Source organism: Ceratotherium simum, chromosome 29 (genome assembly GCF_057802395.1).
Source record: "Ceratotherium simum simum isolate JZ-2026a chromosome 29, ASM5780239v1, whole genome shotgun sequence".
Classification (NCBI taxonomy): domain Eukaryota; kingdom Metazoa; phylum Chordata; class Mammalia; order Perissodactyla; family Rhinocerotidae; genus Ceratotherium; species Ceratotherium simum.
The window spans coordinates 1,947,810-1,965,583 of record NC_141928.1 but is presented as its reverse complement, the minus strand read 5'-3'; the positions used below and the strand labels follow the sequence as shown (position 1 = coordinate 1,965,583).

Here is a 17,774-nt window from a genome sequence, read left to right as displayed (position 1 = left end):
CACTGGTTTCAGGCACCTCGGAGGCCCACCGACAAAGTGACTTCTTTTTTGCTTTCTTTGAGAAGCACTTTGAGAGGGCCAGATGTCCCCAGGTCAGGTCGGGAAGATCTGGGGGCTGAGACGGGCCCTGTGCTGCACTTCCTGTGCGGCGGGCCTGTGTGCTCCTTGTGTCCTCGGCAGAGGCCCTGCGCTGGGTGGTCACTGCTCACTGGGGAAAGGCAGGAACTGAGGGCTGCAAGCTTGGGTGCAGGCTGGCTGTATGGCCCTGCCCGCCCCCAGGCCTGCACACGGACGGGTGCCGATTGCACCAGGCGCTCCCTGGGGCGGTGCTCCGTCAGTCCGTATGGATCAGAGGAGAGAGTGATTGAACAGGGGCGAGGGGATAGGAAAGGGGTAAATTATGGTCTCTTGTGTGTGGCTGAGGGGAGTGAAGTGAACTGCCTTTGTGAAGAGTCAGTGAGCGGTAAGTATCAAAAACCTTGAAAATGTGGATACTTTTTGAATCAAATTCCACTTTTAGAAGTTATCAGGCAGTATGCAAAGCTGACGTCCATTGCACAACTGTGTACCTGCCCGTCCACAGGGGACTGACTGGATAGACCGTGGTAACCAGTGCTGGGTGCCGTACGGTTGTCAGGAATACTGAGGCAGGTCTGTTACTGCTGGTGGAAGGGCAAATCCAGTTACGCCTGTGTGTGTGGTATGGTCCATTTTGTACAGAGACGAGCACACGTCTGCACGTGCAGGACAGGCTGGGACGGACCCAGCTCAGCGCTGCGACCTCCGGGACAGCATGGGGAGCCGGCTGCGTGTCCTGTACCTCAGTAGTTCTTAGCTTTTCCTGAAGTGGACAAGTCTCACTCCCGGAATATTTCTTAGAGATCCTTAAAGGGTGTTTAGGGTCTGGAAGGGGCCAGCACAGGCATTGTGTACCCGAAGTGCTGTGGAAACAGCTGGATGGCGAGTGTCCAGGGGCAGGTACCCCTGGGGGCTTTGGTGGGCCGTGGGCCTCAGATGCACCTTTAGGGAAGGAGGATGGGGTGCACCTTGAGCAGGGGCCTCAGGGTGAAAGGTACAGTGGTAAGAACCTGGCATGGCCCATTTTGGAAGCAAAGTAGCTGGGTGGATTGGAGCAGGGTTTGGCCAGGAGAGTGGCAGTGTCCGAGTACAGACACTTCCTCTGCTGGGGGCACAGGAACCCGTCAGAGGTGGAAGGGAAGACGCGACATTTATGTGGGGTGCTTTAGGGAAAAGGGCTGGCAGCTGTGCAGGAAAGGTGGGAGTGAGGGGAGAGGGAATAGGGCATTGTCTAGACCCCCTGGGAGGTTGCCGCGGGGGTGAGTGGAGGGGACAGGTGGTAGGCGGGCTGGAGTACTGGGAGCAGCCGCGGGGGGCCATGGTGCGCCCACTGTCTTGTCTTGTCACTGAAAGGCCTCTCCATGTTGCTCTCCCTCCTCCTCTTCCTCCCAGGCCATCTGAGTGAGGACCCCCAGTTTCCAAAGGTTCCTTGGCCTACTCCGGACCTCTGTCCACCCTGCCACGAGGAAATTAAGGGCCTGGACAGCTGGAACGAAGGTCAGGTGCTCCTGTTCTTGAAGCGGCACTACGGCAGCGACAACCTTGTAGACACATATTCCGCGGACCTGGGAGATGCCAGCGAAGGAGGTCCCCCGGCCGAGGGCCAGGATGGGGAGAGGGGCCGCCCTTCCCCAGAGAAGCCGCATAGAGACCAGGCCAAGAGTCTCCATCCGCCCAGCGCGCAGCCTCCCCGACCTCGCCGGTCAGAGGGGTTGCACCAAGGACTGGACCTGAAACTCGAGAGTCTGAACGGGGCCGCGGGCCGCAGGGAGGCGGGGGCAGCCATGCCCTTTCTCGGGCTGGGCTTCTCCAGCCTGGACATGAGCCTCTGCGTCGTGCTCTATGTGGCCTCCTCCCTGTTTCTCATGGTGATGTACTTTTTCTTCCGAGTGCGGTCCAAGCGGTGGAAAGTCAGGCATCACCACCCGTCCGTGTAGAACTTAGCAAGACCGTGGAAGCGCCTCTGGGAAAACAGCCCCCCCACGCCACCTGCTGCTTTACTGTTCAACATCAGGGATTTTATAAACACCTTGGGCCTGGTTTCACATCGGATGGCACCTTCGGCGAGTCCTCGTTTTACAGACGCTCTCCCTGCAAGGGGCAGGCCGGCGTGTGTGGTGGGACTGCTCATTGCTGGCATACTCAGTGGACGCCTTGTACAGAGCCTATGGCAGAAAGAATTCTATATTTTTATTCTCTTAGGTCTAACAGTGGGGTGGGGAGTCCGGGCCAATGAACAGAACTCTTCCCACCCACTTTCATCTGGAGTTTACTGGACCACGTGTCTTGTTCCACTAGGCCGTGTTTGGGGATTTGGAGAAGAACCAAGCCCTTCCCTCCGGGAGGCTGCTGGGCGATGTAATGTAGCCGCAGACCCGGCGCAGAGCCGGTGCAGGGCCTCTCCAGACGCCTCCCTGCGGGCTGCTCCTTGAAGCCAGTCTGGTCCTCAGTGGTGCGTCTGTGCTTTTCAGCTGCTTGGTTGTTGCTGCTGAAGCAAGAGATCGCCTCAGTGGTGCTGAGGCAGCTCCGAGCCGGAGGGGACCCGTCGGGGGTCTCCGTGCCCTGCCGCAGCTTTCGCTGCAGACGCGGAGCGGGAGGGGGACGGGGAGGGAGGCACTGACAGGTTTGTGGCTTGGCTGCATTTCAAAAATAACTCCAGAGGCCTTGTGGAGTGGACAGGGCAGTGGCCCGTTTGATTCTTCATAGGCACCCTTTTGTTTGTGAGTCTGGCGACGAGAGAAGTGAGTGAGGGCCGCCCTGGTCTGTCTGTCCTCCGAGGCCTGAAAGCAGAGCTGCGTCCTGGGAGGGGTGTGAGGGGTGGTCTCCTCTCTCAGGCCGGAGTCTCCAGGGGGCTCTCTGAAGGAGCTCTTCGTCCAGCACCTGCAAGGCCCGCTGTTGAACTAAACAGAGTTAAGAACAGGGGGTAGCCGGGTGGTCCCGCTGGTGCCTTTAAGGCCAAACTTCGTTTGCCTAGAGCTGTTTTATGGTGGGTTCTGGCACAGGGCCCTGGACCTCCGGACTTTGGTGATTAATTTTTTTACCATTTAATGATTTCAACACAGTATTTGTAAACCCAAAACATTCAGAGGTAAATTTGCCTCTGAAGATGTAAACAAAACTAACAGTGCCTGGGAACCTTTCCATGAGATCCGTCACGGCCATTGGTTTATCTCGCAGGTGCGGGTGTGTGCATGTATGTGTGTGTCACTGTGATGGTTGTAAGTCGTTTTTTCTGCTTTGCCCATCTTATACTCATGTGTTTACTAATCACGGTGGCTGGCGTGGGGTGTTTATAAGACCACTGTAGTACTGTTGCAGTTTGGGGAAATGGATAGCTGGTCCCCCGGACAACTGGCGTTAGCGCCTTCAGGGAAGGAGCGGCGGAGGAGGGCAGCGGAGCCCTGCGGGCGTGGTCTGGAGGCCTCTGGCCAGGAAGCCACTCCAAGCCACTGCTTCCCCACTCTGCCCCGAGAGAGGAGGTTCCTTCTTGTCTGACACTTTTTTAACCCCCAGAAGCCTCTGTGTTTTAAAACCCATGAGCTGGTCCTCATAGCTCGCTGTGTGCCTGGGTCATTGAAGACACCATGTTGTTTCTTTTCAACTTGAAAACCAGGCAGATTTACACACGGAATCCAAAGGGAAATACTTAGAACCATCAACTAAACTGCCTTCTGGTGTGTGTGGAACATCTTTTCTCCCCTTCAGTGAGTTTCTGTCGCTGGAGTGACCCGGACGATGTTGCAGTGCGCCATCGTGTGTGGTGACCTGTGCCAGGCCCCTCGGAAGCACAGGGTCGGCTCCCCGGTTCACACTGACCCTGCCGTTGGAGGTCACCACTGTTTGAGGACCAGTTTACGACTTCCGAGGGGCAAGGTTCTCAGCAGACAGAGTGGTCAGGGAGAGGGGTGTGCCCAGGTGGCTGCAGGGAGTGTATCTCTGTGCGGGTGTGAACACAGCCTTGCACATCTCCCGGGGCCCGCTCAGGAGTGGACCCACTTTTAGGCTAGGTTTAAGGTCTGTTTTCTAAAGTTGTAAGTATTGAGACTAATGAATAAATAGTTCGGTAATTTAAATGTGTATTTATTTTTAATGGAAGGACTTTGATTAAAAAGAAGCTAATTGACTTGGTGATGTCAGTGAAATTTCTTACCTGCCAGGAAAGTTTTGTATTTAAGTCAACTATAATGTACATGTTTTAAAAATAAAGAAATCTGACATTTGAAAAAATTGTCATGCGTCTGACACGTGAACTGGCTCACCAGTGGTGGTCCGGGTGTCGGGTGGGTGTGCAGATGGAGCCTTCTTTCCCCTCTAGAGTTCATGGAATGGACACCTGAAATTCTAGAATTTCTTGTTTTGAACTGAGGCTTTTTGGAGATGGCCCAGGGGTCGGGTGGAGTGAGAGATGGGAAATCAGTGGTCGATTATTTTCTTGGGGCTGGTCTGGACTGAGTGCCCTTCATCTCACACGGTGGAGGGAGTAGGAGTGGTGACAGGTGGCAGGAACTGCCCCAGAGGCGCCTGGTGAAGGGAGCGCCCACCCACCCAGTTCCAGACTGCGGCTCACACTGGCCCCCTGCTGCCCGGGCCTGAGTGCCCCAGCGTCGCTGGCAGGCTTTGCCCGGACACCTGTTTGCTGCCTCAGCCTCTGAACGATTTGATTTCTTCTGTCCCCAGTTTTGTCCTGTGGTGGGAAGGTCTCCAGTAGCCACGTACGGACTTCAGGGGAGACCTGCTGGCTGTGGTTCCTGTGGATCCACCTTCCCAGCCAGGCTGGACGGTTACGCCGTCCCTGGCTTTGCCCAGGTCCCTCCCTCAGGGCAGCCCCTGATCTGGCACCCTGTCAGGGCACTGAGTGACCAGTGGGTACCCTGCCCGCCAGCCCGGGTCTGTGTGGTACTGGTGTTGGTGTAGACCCACCATCCGGTAACGGGTTACAGCCGAGTCTTGGAGCTCGTGGCCCTTGAGTCCTGAGTAGTTTCTGTTGGGGACGCCCCAGGTGCCCTTCCTCCTGGCTGCCCTGGGGGTGGGGCTGTGGCCTGAAATCTGGGAGAGGTTGAGTGTTGGAGAGGTTGTGAGTCCAGAAAGTTCCTCAGCCCAGCAGCAACAGTTGAACGCCTCTGAACTGCACCTGGAGCCAAGGCCTCAGTGGGGACCTGGGCTGGAGGCCAGTGGGGCTGGAGGGGCCACCCTGGGCCCGTGGCCTGGACTCTCCCCTCCAGAAGGCTGTGAGCAGGAACGGCAAGGTGGAGCACCCGCTTGCAGCGAATCCCCACGCCTTCCAACGGCCTGGAGCTCAGGGTGGAGCTGTGCCTGGTGAGCCAGCGGGGGGTGGGGGGTGGGGTGAGGAGGCGGGCGGAGGGACAGGGGACCTGGGGAGGGGGGAGGGGGTGGCGGGCTGGGGGAACAGAGGGCGGTGGTTAAGGTCGGGGGAGGTGGGGAGCTGCGTGCCGCCTTCAGCACCGTGGACAGCACCAAGCCCAGAGGCTCCCGAGTCTGGCGAGGCCGTGCGCACAGGGACGCGGGCGGTGCGACGGGCCTCGGGGAGCTCCAAGCCCTGCCAGGGGTCGAAGAGGAAGAGGGAGGAGCGCCCGGAAAAACTCAGCCCCAGCCCTGGCCTGGCACCACGATGCTGCTGAAAACAGAGCTCCAGCGTGACCGAGATGGGCCTGGGGCCCCGGCGGCCGCTGCCGTCTGCACCTTCGGCGGGACTCGGGGTAAGAGCCCTGGCACCCTGTTGCCTCCAGCCCGGGCAGGAGGGCCCCAAGGGGAGGAACGGCCAGGGCGGCAGAGGTGGGAAGGAAGGGGCACGGTGCACGGACGGCAGAGAGGAAGAGTCCAGAGAGAACGTGGGTAGGACATGGGAGACAGAGTGGGGCGAGGGGAGGCAAGTCTGGCAGATCCCGTGGTGGGTGGAGGACCTGGAGCTCCCTGGATGGTTCGGGAGGCCCTGACTCGAGTTGTTGGAGCGCCCGAGAACAGAAGGGGTCTCCCAGACACTGCTGAGGGGAAGGGACGGGGCAGAGCAAGTGGCACCAAGTTCCTCCAGAGACCTCACGCCCCTCAGCTCCCACCACAGCCCGGCCCAGACCTCTCCCAACGGTCCAGCAGTGCAGCACCGGGAGACCTGGGCCGAGTCTCCCGCCTGAACCGCCCTCCTCAAGGGCCATTCGATCGCCACAGGCGCTGGGAAATAATGGAGGCATTGTTGGCGGACCTGCCAGATGCCGAGCGCGTGGGGCCGCCACCTCCTGGACTGGCTGCCCGCCCGCCCACCCCTTCCCCAGTCCAACCACACATGGCCCCTCTGGGGCACGCCTCTGCAACAGCTGACACTCAATGGCCGACACCCCAGCGCACCCAGCACCACTCAGCCCCTGGCTTGTGCACCCCTCCCTGTGCTGCTGGGTAACACGTGTGGGGCCAAGTAAAGGGGTGTGGAGGCCGATGGGCCTTTGCTCAAACCTGTGAGGCCTCAGGTCTGCTGGGATCTGGGAGGCGGCTGTGCTCTTCCTGCCTGGGTCCTTCCAGGCCGGTCTCCGTGTTACAGCACACAGACCAGGCAGCTGGAGGCCAAGAGAAGGCAGGGTGGATGGGGACGCTGCTGTGGGCTCTGAGGTGGAGAGACCTGGAGAATGGCATCAACTTGCTAGTCCCCCAACACTTGCTGGGGCCCCTGCCCTAATCATACCCCTCCCTGCAAGAGGCCCACACTGCTGTCCTGATTGTGGGTGACAGCGGGGGGAGGGGGAGATGGCGCTGGCCTGTGTCCAGATGCTGTGTGCCCTCTGGGCAGCAGCAGCCACCCTCGTGTGGGTGCATCTCTACAGACAAGGATGGGTGGGTTCCTGCGGGCTCACCTGCTTGGATTGGGGGCAGGATGTTGGAAAAGGAGGCACAGGGGCTGCGTTCTGTGCAAGCTGGGGTGCTGGGGGTGGAGGGATGTGCAGACGGATGCCCGGCTTTCCCAGCCCCGGTGTCCCTCCTGACCTGGAGTCTTGGCTGCGTGTCCAGGCCCAGGACACTGGGTTTCCCTCCCAAGAAGCGCCCTTCTTTCCTGCTCCCACTCTGGGCTGCAGTTCCAAGAGTGGTGCCCAAAAGCTGGCCGGAGCTGGCAGGTCCGAGGTCCCGTCCGGCGCCTGGTGGCTTCACTGTGAGCCCTTGGGCGCCACACTCACCCTCTCTGGGTCTCGAGTCGCGTTCGTGCCAACCTGACGTTGTCCCCAAGCCTCCCAGCTCGGCTCTCTGCTCTCTCAAGTCGGAGCCTCAGCGGCGGCAGGACGCGGCTCCCTCCCTGACCCCCCTCCCGGGACCGTCAGCCTCTCCGCGCCTGCACGCCCGAGCCCAGGCCTCAGCCCGCGGCCGGCGCGGGGGCAAGCAGCTGCAGCGCCCACGGGCAGCCCTGGTCCGGCTCCTCCCCTGCCTGTCCCCACCCTCAGGCCCGCACTCGGGTGGCGTCTGGGCACCGCGGGTCCCCGCGCATAGGAGTGCAGTGCCGCCGGACGCCCCCGCCCCGCCCCGCGGCCCCCGGCCCCGCCCTGCGGCCCCGCCCCGCCCCGCGGCCCCGCCCTCCGCGCGGCCGGAGGCTCCGGGCCCCAGGGCGGCCCGTGGGCGCAGCGCCCAGCAACGGCGGGAATCGCTCAGACGCCGGCCCGGGGCCACTGCGGCCGTGGCCTCGCCGAGCCCCGGGAAAGTTCGGGGTCGGAGAGCGGCGTCGCCGGGCCACGGGACCCATGGAGGCGCGCGGGGAGCTGGGCCCGGGCCGGGAGTCGGCGGGCGGCGACCTGCTGCTGGCGCTGCTGGCGCGGAGGGAGGACCTGCGCCGAGGTGGGTGCCCGCGCCAAGGGGCCTGCACCGGGGAGGGCGGACCCCGGCGAGACCCGGAGGTCCTCTCTCCTTTCCGGGCCTGGCCACGGAGGTGGCGGGAGCCAGGGGACCCGGCAGGACTGTATGCGAGGGTCCCAGCACGTCCCCTCCTGGGCGCCCCAGCGGCGAGTTTGCGTCGGGGCCCCTGCAGCTGTGCTGTCGGCTGTGTGGTCCCGAAGCTGCGCCGCTCAGGCCGGGGAGCCCTCGGGGCCCCAGGACCGGTTGAGGAAGTCCTCTCCCTGATCGGGAGAGTGTGCAGGGAGCAAGTGGGGTTCAGTGACCACTGAGCAGGAGGATCCTCAAGAGGGCCGCCCCCACCCAGACCCGCCGCACTTTCCAGAGGAAGAGAGTCAGATGCAGGGGCCGGGGTGGAGCCGAAGCCCATCCGCAGATCGCCCCCAGCTGGGGTCTGGCATCTGCACCCACACACACCTGCTTTGTTGGCCTGCTCCCGGCTGGTCCTCAGAACCCTTCTACAGGAAAACCCCCAACTTCCTGGTGGCACCAGTCTCGCCCCCAGCGCTTTGGCTCCCGGAGAACCGGGATCCTTCTCCCGGGGCTTCCGGGCTGGCGGGACCACTGGATGGAGACAGGCGACCCTGGCGCAGTGGGGAGCGGCAGGGAGGGAGCAGGTGGGAAAGGGGTTACCTCCAGGCTGTGGGGTCTCATCCGTCCCCTATTTATTTATTTATTTTCCAACGGTTCCTGGGAGGGGTTGGCCGCAGAGGCTGGGAGGAAAGGGTGGGAGGGCTGAGGGAGAGGGAGGGAGGGGAGGCGGGCTCGGAGAGCCACGGCTGAGGAGAGCTGGCCGGGACGGGCGGGCGCGAGGCTCTGCGGGCCCCGCCGGCGCCGAGGGCAGGAGACCCGCCGAGGCCGGAGTCGTCATGCAGCGTAAGGCCCGCGTCGCCGGGGCTGCGGGGAGCGCGAGGGGCGCGGCGGGAGCGGCTTTTGCCAGACGCGGGCTCCAGGGGCGGCAAGGCCGGGGCGCTGTCCGGGCCTCGGTGCTGAATCCGCGCGGTGCGGGCCTGTGCAGCTACCAACTCTATGCCCGGTGTCCTCGCCAACCTGCCGTCGCGCCCGAGATGGGGGCCCGGAGGGCTCGGATCCCCACGCTCAGCACCCAGGGCTGAGGTTTTGCCCGACGCGGGGTCGCGTCCTTCGCAGGTTTCCTGCCGCTTCAGGAGGGAGGTGGATCCGGTTCCCTGGGTCTGGGGCCAAAGGAGGTCCTTCTCTGGTCTTCCCACCCACTGTGGGGCCGGCCTGGAGCCAGATGGGTCCGGGGGCAGCGAGATGAGTGCGGAGAAGTGGGAGCAATATTTGCGTAGGTTCCACCTCCTGCTCCTGGCTCTCTCCTCCCCCGGGAGACCTTTTCTAAATTAACAAGGAGTCCTCACCCATTAGCACCCCGAAAAGCCCCGTGGACCCCACAGGCCACCCTTGCATTTCCCCAACCTGGTCCCCCAAAGACCTGCAGTCCTGGGGGAGCAGAACGCGCCAGAACCCATGTGTTGGAGTAACTATGACCATGTGGGGAGGGCAAACCACCTTCTGTGTGCTCAGGCACCCACCTGGAGCGTGAGGACAGCAGATCCATTTGTCCAGTCCACTCACAAGTACCCCGAAGCCACCCAAAGATGGAGAGGGCGTCGGTTTTTACCTTGGTGGCCCGCAGACAGGGCCACGGGGCTGGGCAGCCACACGCACAAGGAGCCTCTAGCCGCTATGATGCTTAATTGTGCAAGGTAGTGAGGATGACTGGGTGGTGGGTGCCCCAGGACCACATATGCCCAGCCTCTGGGTGATGGTAAGGGCCCGTTTTCCAGCCTGGCCTCTGAGAGAGCCCCTGGGGAGGAGTTTTAACTTGAACTCAGTGTGCACCCTTCATGCGTGCTGGGAACATTTTGTGGTTGACGGTATCTGGCCCAATGGAATCGCCTGGGCACCTTCCTGCTCACCGGCACATTTCTAAATCCATTTTCAGTTTACCTGAATTTTAGCTGTGAGCCAGGCTGTGGACTTTGGTACCATGCACTGCCAGCTCCGGGGTGCCAGGCAGCTGCTCAAACCGCCTGGGGACGAGGGTGCACAGGGAAGGGGGTCTCCCTCAGCAGCCCTGGGTCCTGGGGGCTGGGGTGGGAAGTGACTTTGATGCCGCCCACTCTGTGCCGTGCCCATGACCGCAGCGACTCCTCGGCCTCCAGAGATCCCGCTGTGTGCCGGCTGCGACCAGCACATCCTGGACCGCTTCATCCTCAAGGCTCTGGACCGCCACTGGCACAGCAAGTGCCTCAAATGCAGCGACTGTCACACGCCGCTGGCCGAGCGCTGCTTCAGCCGCGGGGAGAGCGTCTACTGCAAGGAAGACTTCTTCAAGTGAGCCCAGGGCTGCTGGAGGGGGACGAGCGGCACTGTCTGCCCCGGGGGGAAAGGAGGCCGGAGTGGGCCCTGGAGGGACTCCCCTGACCCCTCACAATAATCACGTCCAGAGCCCGGGAAGCCTCCACCTCCAGGCCCCCTCCTGTCACGGCAGAGCCCCCTGGGGCCTCTGGGGGAGGGCGGCTGAGGCCCCTGGGGCCTCTCCCTGGGTGGCCCAGCCTGGTTGGCACATCAGCAAATTTTTTTTAGAGTAATTAATTTTGTGAATCATCGAAGCAATCGTTAAAAAAGATAACCCCAAGTTTGTGGAACTCTATTGGACTTACTTCCTCTTAATTTTGGTCCTGTTTTTGTCCTTAATGCTGGGGAGCCGGCGCCTTCCGAACACAGGCCTCCGGGGTCTAAAACATTCACCTTCCCGACCGAGCACCACGCGCGGTTCTGCTCCCCAGGGCCTCCGGGTCCCCCTCTCCGTAGTCTGTGCGGCTGTGCCGGCGCTGCGGGCGGGTGACCAGGGGCAGGGCCCGGGCGAGCCTTCCTCCCAGAGCCGCCCTGCGCGGCGCTGCGCTCGCCGCTCTCCGACCCGCTCGGGGCGAAGGAGCCGCACGCGCCGTGCTGAGCCGCGCCCTGTGCGTCCCGCAGGCGGTTCGGGACCAAGTGCGCCGCGTGCCAGCTGGGCATCCCGCCCACGCAGGTGGTGCGCCGCGCCCAGGACTTCGTGTACCACCTGCAGTGCTTCGCCTGCGTCGTGTGCAAGCGGCAGCTTGCCACGGGCGACGAATTCTACCTCATGGAGGACAGCCGACTCGTGTGCAAGGCGGACTACGAGACTGCCAAGCAGCGAGGTCAGCGGGAGCGGGCAACGGTCTGGGTAGGGCCCCTCTTCCTCCCCTGCGAAGTGGGACTGAGGCCAGTCGGGGTCGGGGCGCGGAGGGATCCTCGCCTCCAGCGACCGCCTCGGAGCGCTCCCTGAGGGACGCGAATTTACCCGCCTTCCCTACAGGCCGGGGCGGTGGGGGCACCGCCACCCCCAGGCCGGAGCCGGGGCCAGAGCCGGGTGGGGACAATTAACAGCCCGGCTCTGGGGAAGCCGGGGTCTGGGGTCACAGCGGCCGCCTGACTCTGGAGCACAGGGAAGTTGGTCGAATTATGTGGATTCTCACCCTGGTCTGAATTATCACCCTAAATCCTTACGGTGGAGATCTGGCATTACCCACACCCTTGGAACAAAGAGGAACTGCGGGGGCGCGGGGCGCTTGCCACTGGGGGGCCGAGGCAGGAGGTGGCAGCGCCGCGATCACCGGCCGCGCGGGTCCCCAATGAAGGCCGCAGCCGAGCCGCCCCTCCGCCCAGGCCCAACGCCCCCACCCGGGTTTTCTCCATTGCTCCCAGTGCCCCGCGGCCCGCGAAGCCCCCTGACCCCGCGGCCACGGCGGTCGGTCGCTGGGGGGGCGGTATTAGGGGCCCCGAGGTCCCCGCGCCCAGGAGGGTGTGGTGTGGAGCGCTGGGGTGCCGGAGGAGCAGGCTCCGCCTCACCACCGCCCGCCCGCGGTGCAGAGGCCGAGGCCACAGCCAAGCGGCCGCGCACGACCATCACGGCCAAGCAGCTGGAGACGCTCAAGAGCGCCTACAACACGTCGCCCAAGCCGGCGCGCCACGTGCGCGAGCAGCTCTCGTCCGAGACCGGCCTCGACATGCGCGTCGTGCAGGTCAGCGCCCCGCGCCCGCCGCCACCCTGCCCGCCCCCGCGCGCCCTGCGGCCACTCACTCGCCCCCGCGCGCCCTGCGGCCACTCACCCGCCCCCGCCCGCAGGTGTGGTTCCAGAACCGCCGGGCCAAGGAAAAGAGGCTCAAGAAGGACGCGGGCCGGCAGCGCTGGGGCCAGTATTTCCGCAGCATGAAGCGCGCCCGCGGCGGCTCCAAGTCCGACAAGGACAGCGTCCAGGAGGAGGGGCAGGACAGCGACGCCGAAGTCTCCTTCACCGGTGCGGGCGGCCTCGGAAGCGCGCAGCCCCGCGCCGGGAAGAACGTTGGGTTGACTGGTTGCAGGGAAATCTAAATTTCCTAGTCAGTGGCCTCTTTAGCCTTACTTAAAAAAAAATTCATTTATGGACCCTGGTCCCCCATCCCCAAACACTGTGGGCTGGCCACTCAGGACCACTGCTCTTCCCCTGGTGGGGGCCAGAACCCCTATGACCCGGCCTGGCCCTCAGCAGGCTTTCTCATGGGGGGGCGTCGCGACCATCTTTCTGGCTCCCCGCCCTTGCGATGATTTTTAGAAAAGCGGGCAGCACGATTTTGGGGTAAATGATTACAAATTTCTGGCTGTTTGGAGTTGAGGGTCCACCCTCCTCTGTGGGATCCGATGACCTCATTCTCCATACCAGGGAGACTTCAATCCCACCCCTTAATTCCCATCCTCAGAGAGTTTGTGCAAGAGACTCTTTTGGGCTGCATGATGACCTTAGGCTGCTCACCCAGCCTCTCTGGGCCTCTTTAACTTGGGGATGGTCATGGAACCCTGGGTTCTGACTGGACTACAGCCATCATTCTTTAGACACCGTGTGGGACTGAGCTGGACACCGAGGTGGGAGGGTGGGGACAGAAGGCAGCTGTCTATTCTAAGAGCAGAAGGGACTTGGGCTGGCCTGTTGTATGACGTGGGGCAGGTCGTCCCTGCAGGAGGGGTCCTGAGGGGCGAGGTGGAGGAGGGCGGGCTCTGAGCAGTGCCCTCCGCTTCCGTTGCAGAAGAGCCGTCCATGGCCGAAATGGGCCCTGCCAACGGCCTCTACGGCAGCCTGGGGGAGCCCACCCCGGCCTTGGGCCGGCCCACGGGAGCCCCAGGCAGCTTCCCGCTGGAGCATGGAGGCCTGGCCGGCCCGGAGCAGTACCGGGAGCTGCGCGCCAGCAGCCCCTACGGCGTCCCCCCCTCCCCAGCTGCCCTGCAGAGCCTTCCTGGCCCCCAGCCCCTCCTCTCCAGCTTGGTGTACCCAGATGCCGGCTTGGGCCTCGTGCCCGCGGGGGCCCCAGGTGGGCCCCCACCCATGAGGGTGCTGGCAGGGAACGGACCCAGCTCTGATCTGTCCACGGGGAGCAGCGGGGGCTACCCTGACTTCCCTGCCAGCCCCGCCTCCTGGCTGGACGAGGTGGACCACGCTCAGTTCTGACGGAGGCCCCCCCCCCCCGCCCCCGCTCCACCGCAGCGGACATGAGGGGTGTGGGCAGCGGTGCTGCCCCTGGCTGGGCCGCCTGGAGCTGTGCTCTCTTCCTTTCCTGAAGCCCAGGACCTCAGCGGGAAGCAGGTGCCACCGGCGGGGGACAGGACGAGGACATCAAGGGAGGGCTGGTTTCTGCGGAGCACCCAGCCACGCAGCCGCCTCCCTGGGGCCCACGGGCTCATTTGGCTCCTGTCCGTGCCCGCTCCTCCTGGGACACAGGGCTGGCGGCTGGTGTCCCCCCAGCAAGCCTGTTTTGTAAGCAGATTTCTCCCTTTCTCGACGAGTTAAGTGAGTGCTTGCTGCTCTTTCTAGACATGAAATGTCGCCCCGCCTAGGCCAGACCTCTGCTCTGGGGCCTGTCCTCAGCCCGGACCAGCACAGCCCTCAGGCTGGAAGATGCTTTCATTTCTAAAATTAAAAAATAACACTAACCATGCGTTCCTTTCCCAGGCTCTGTATGTCTGAATGGTGTAGCCCCTTCACCCCCAACTCTGGGTCAGAGATGGGCCTCATCTGTCCAGGAGGGAGGTGGTGGTGGGGGAGCCACGTCCTTCCTGGTCCCTCTGGGGGCCTCCCTGCCACCACCCTCACCTTTCCCAGGAGCCTTCTCACCCCTGTTCCCTCGGGCAGCTGGTTCTAGATCTTTTTGTTCCTCTGGACTCATTACCTGGGGGCCCTTCTTCTCCCTGATCAACTCTCTAAGCCCATAAGGAGCTCCCTCCCAGCCCAGGCTAACTTTTCAGTCCCTCCCCCCACTCACAGCCACCCCCAGGCCCTCAGCGTCCAGGCTACACCCAGCCCACACCCAGCCCACACCCAGCCCACTGATTTCAGTTGCCAAACAGCTTTGGGCCCTCCCTCTCCAAGCCGGCTCTGACTGCCCGAGGATTGTACGCCCGCTGGAGGGGGCTGGCTCTGGGCCCCTCGGAGCCTGCCCTGCCTCCTGCCCCGGACACTCTCCTGCTGCCTGCCCCAGACACAGGCTGGCCCCCGCAAGTCCAGGTGATCTCCGCAAACCTGCACCCGAGCTACCTGTTGGTTCTGTGAACGTCCCGTGTCTTTTATTTATTCTCTTACCATCGGCTCTTTCCAAAGTTTCAATAAATTTGTCAGTTACAGTCATTGGAAGGTCCCCGTCTTTAGTGAGTCTGGGGGGCACGGGTGGAGGAGGGAGTTGGGGGTGGTGGATGGTTCTTTGAAAGCTGGGGGCCTTTGGAGTAGCTGCTGGCTCCTTGCCAGGGATGACACCTGTGAATTGGGGCTGCTTTGTCCCTGGATCTTGGCCAAACTTCTGAGCACTGGAAGGAGACATGGGAGAACAGACCGTCCATTGTGATGGAGGGGAGGGGCCGGGGTGGCCAGGGAACGTGACCACAACTGCTCACCACTTGGAGCTGGCACCAGCAGGGGGAGGGGGCACTGGGGTCAGCTGGTCAGGAGATTCATGGCACAGGGTCATGGGGTCCCTCCAACTTGGATTCCAACCCCAGCCATCTGCTAACTCGTGTGACCCTGGGCAAATGACTCGCCCCTCTGAGCCCCACTGTCAGCCTGTGAAGTGGAGACAGTGGTGACAGCCCTCTGGAAGGGAAACTGAAGAGGGGTCAATGCATATGGGGCCCCCCTAACCCGGCAGTGAGTGCTCTCTAGAGAGCAGTGGCCTGGCTGTTGTTATGCCCCCCACTGGACAGTGGAGCACTGAGGTGGGTAGGAAACCCATGGAGGCTAGGCTGAGGGTCCCCCAGGTGGGGGAGGAGGAGGGGGCACTCCCCAGACATCCCCTCAGCTAAGCAGCCCACGGGACGTGGTCAAGTCGCCCCCACCATCACCTGCCGGGCAGGGATAGCCAGGGCCCCACCGCCAGCCGCACCCCAGGATCCAGAGCACGTGGCCCACCCTAGAGGAATGTTGCCAGCAGCCACAGACCCGAGTGTCCTCGAGTGTCCTCGTGGTGTCTCACGGTCAGGGGTGCTTGGGGCAGGCCTCGGGATGGGGATGCCAGGGACTGGAAACAGGAGGCACCTGGGACAAGATGCGGGGGTGGGAGAGGGGCCACTCAGTCTACCCGGCTGGTTCCACCCGGGAAGAGCGTGCGCTGCAGCAGAGTGGACGTGGGGGTGGAGCACTGGGGACCATGACTGTTGTGAGCAAAGGTGTGCAGCAGTGTCCTGGGATGGCCTGGGGGACGATGCTCTCAGGTCAGGGATGGGCAGTGGCAGGTGGGGTGGTGTGCTGGAGGGGACAATTTGGGACCCTCTCTGAGCTCAAAGAGTCCCCGGTGGGGGCAGGGAAAGCGGTGGCCCCAGTGAGGCAGGCGCTGTCTGGGCTGGCAGCCCTGAGGAGGGGGGTATAAATCCTCCAGTCACGGCCCCCCAGCCTCCAGCCCCTCCCCCAGGCCGCCCGGGACCTTTTAGGCGCTGACAGGTTAATCAAGTGCTAAATGTCCCCGCGGGACCCTCCGCCTGGAAGCAGCCCCCGGCGCTTGCTCCAGCTGCCCGCGCGTCGATCGCCGATCGCCGACTTGGAGAGAGGAGAGGCGGGAGGAGCAGACGGTGTCCGAGCCCCCTGCGGCCCCAGGCCCGGCCCCCGCGTGGGGAGCAGCGTGACCCGCTGGGCCTGGTGGTGGGGCTCAGCTGAGTCAGACCCGCCCCGTTACCCTGACCGCTGGCCTCAGTTTCCCCATCTGGGCGGAGCCGCCCGCTCTCACATTATCCTGATAGGGGGGCGGGGTGACCCGGCTCCGCCTCCGGGGTCCCGCTCAGCCGGCGCACGTGGACCAGGGACCTCCGAGCCCGCCGCCGGCAGGTGGTAGGCGGGCAGACCTCAGGCCGGGAGGACCTCGGGCTGCGGGCGTCTGCAGGTGAAGGGAAGGAGGCCTCCGCCCCATCATTCCGGGCCGTCTGCAGGAGTCACCCGGAGACGACGACTTACTTTCCACGATGAACCCCGGGCAGAGCGTCCGGCGCGCGTGGGTGTCAGCCCAGGGTGCGGGGTTCGGGGCGCCCCCTCTCTCCACGGAACCGGCCGGGGGGCGCCCAGCTCCAAGTCTGAGATCCGGCCCACGGCCTGGGATCTGGGGGCCTCAGACCGGGCACAGTGGGGGAGGGTGGTCTCTGTGGATCTCGCGCAACGCCCGAGCGGGCGCGTCCTGTCCGCCCGTGGAGGCGCGGCTGGTTGGGGACCCAGTGGGGAAGGGCGCTGCGAAGCCAGTGGGCGCGGAGCGCTGGGGCGGGGGTCGTGCCTTCCGCTGTTTGGACGGGAGGCCGGCAGGAGGGGCGGCACCGCGCCCTGCGCAGGACCCCGACCTGAACTGGGGCACAAAGGGGCGAGCCGGAGGGGCGCCCGGGCTCCGGTTGGGGCCCCCTGGCGGGCTTGCCGGACCCACTTGAGCTTGTTAACTTTTGAACTCAGCGATTGTATTACATCATCAAAGGCAAATACCTAAATAACACAAATAATTTCGACCAATACATAAAAGGACCTCTTTTCTTTTAAATATAAAATTTGAACGATGGTGCAAAGGACCCTCCCGCATCAGGGACCCACCTACTCCTCTCCTCATCTCCCTCCTCCCCATCTGATGGCAGAACCCGGGGGTTTAACGTGGGTGCTGGCCCCTCAGATGTGGATGGGAGGGGCTGGGGTGCCAACCCCAGGGCTGGCCTGGCTGAGCAGCACGGTGATAAATCAGTGGGTTTTCAAAGAAGTCTGTCTGGAGCGCTGAATCCCAGCGGCTGTAATGATCAATTCTTTAAGCCCATAATTGTTCAAATTACTCTGAGGAACATAAAACATTAATTTTAAGAAATTTAATAGAAAAAAGCTCTTTAAATCCGCAACGAGATAAATGACACCCAGCATTGCGACCTTTTTCCATACCTTGGTGACATTGAATAATCTGAAAGTTATTTACATTTTCATTCTTCGTGGAAAATGTTGACAAGCTTTTGGCCGTGGGCGCGGTGCACGGTGCTGCGAGCGCCCCCCTCCCCCCTTAATTAATGGGGGAGCAGCGACTTCATAAGCAGAATTTTCATCAGTCTGCCCGGGCGACCCGAGGTAACGGTTCCCACCCCTCCTGGAGCTGATGCAACAAGCCTCATTTTTTACCATAAAAATATTCCCTCCTGACCAGCGGAGCCCCCTCCTGGCGTTCAAAAATAGATATGAGGCTAAGAAGCAGCTGTCACCGGGGCGTCACTGGGATGGAGTCCCAGGCAGGCCCTGGGAGAAGAC

At 62.9% G+C, this 17,774-nt stretch overlaps 2 protein-coding genes across 3 annotated transcripts in view; both read left to right on the top strand.

Moving 5' to 3' along the window:
- QSOX2 (quiescin sulfhydryl oxidase 2) overlaps positions 1 to 4,305 on the top strand; it is a 37,094-nt gene extending 32,789 nt beyond the window's left edge. Inside the window, 1 exon segment of the mRNA XM_014781976.2 lies at positions 1,471 to 4,305. Within this exon segment, the coding sequence (XP_014637462.2) occupies positions 1,471 to 2,015 (545 nt within the window). The 3' untranslated portion in view covers positions 2,016 to 4,305.
- A 1,402-nt stretch (positions 4,306 to 5,707) lies between these two features.
- LHX3 (LIM homeobox 3) lies at positions 5,708 to 13,487 on the top strand. 2 transcript variants are annotated; one of them, XM_087419566.1, is made up of 6 exons: positions 5,708 to 5,795; positions 10,146 to 10,317; positions 10,963 to 11,165; positions 11,878 to 12,029; positions 12,134 to 12,305; positions 13,069 to 13,487. In XM_087419566.1, the coding sequence occupies exons 1-6, from the start codon at positions 5,708 to 5,710 to the stop codon at positions 13,485 to 13,487; spliced, it is 1,206 nt and encodes a 401-aa protein (XP_087275692.1). The 2 variants fall into 2 exon arrangements, with proteins under 2 accessions (XP_087275692.1, XP_004423711.1); XM_004423654.3 differs by lacking the exon at positions 5,708 to 5,795 and adding an exon at positions 7,812 to 7,905.
- The last annotated feature ends 4,287 nt before the right edge of the window (positions 13,488 to 17,774 follow it).

What these genes read in the sequence shown, in the direction of transcription:
- LHX3 (XM_004423654.3), top strand. Translation starts at nt 7,812, where the DNA reads ATGGAGGCGCGCGGGGAGCTGGGCCCGGGCCGGGAGTCGGCGGGCGGC. An exon ending in GAGGGAGGACCTGCGCCGAG is followed by an intron (nt 7,906 to 10,145) that starts GTGGGTGCCCGC and finishes CTCGGCCTCCAG; the next exon opens with AGATCCCGCTGTGTGCCGGC. An exon ending in TCGACATGCGCGTCGTGCAG is followed by an intron (nt 12,030 to 12,133) that starts GTCAGCGCCCCG and finishes CCCCGCCCGCAG; the next exon opens with GTGTGGTTCCAGAACCGCCG.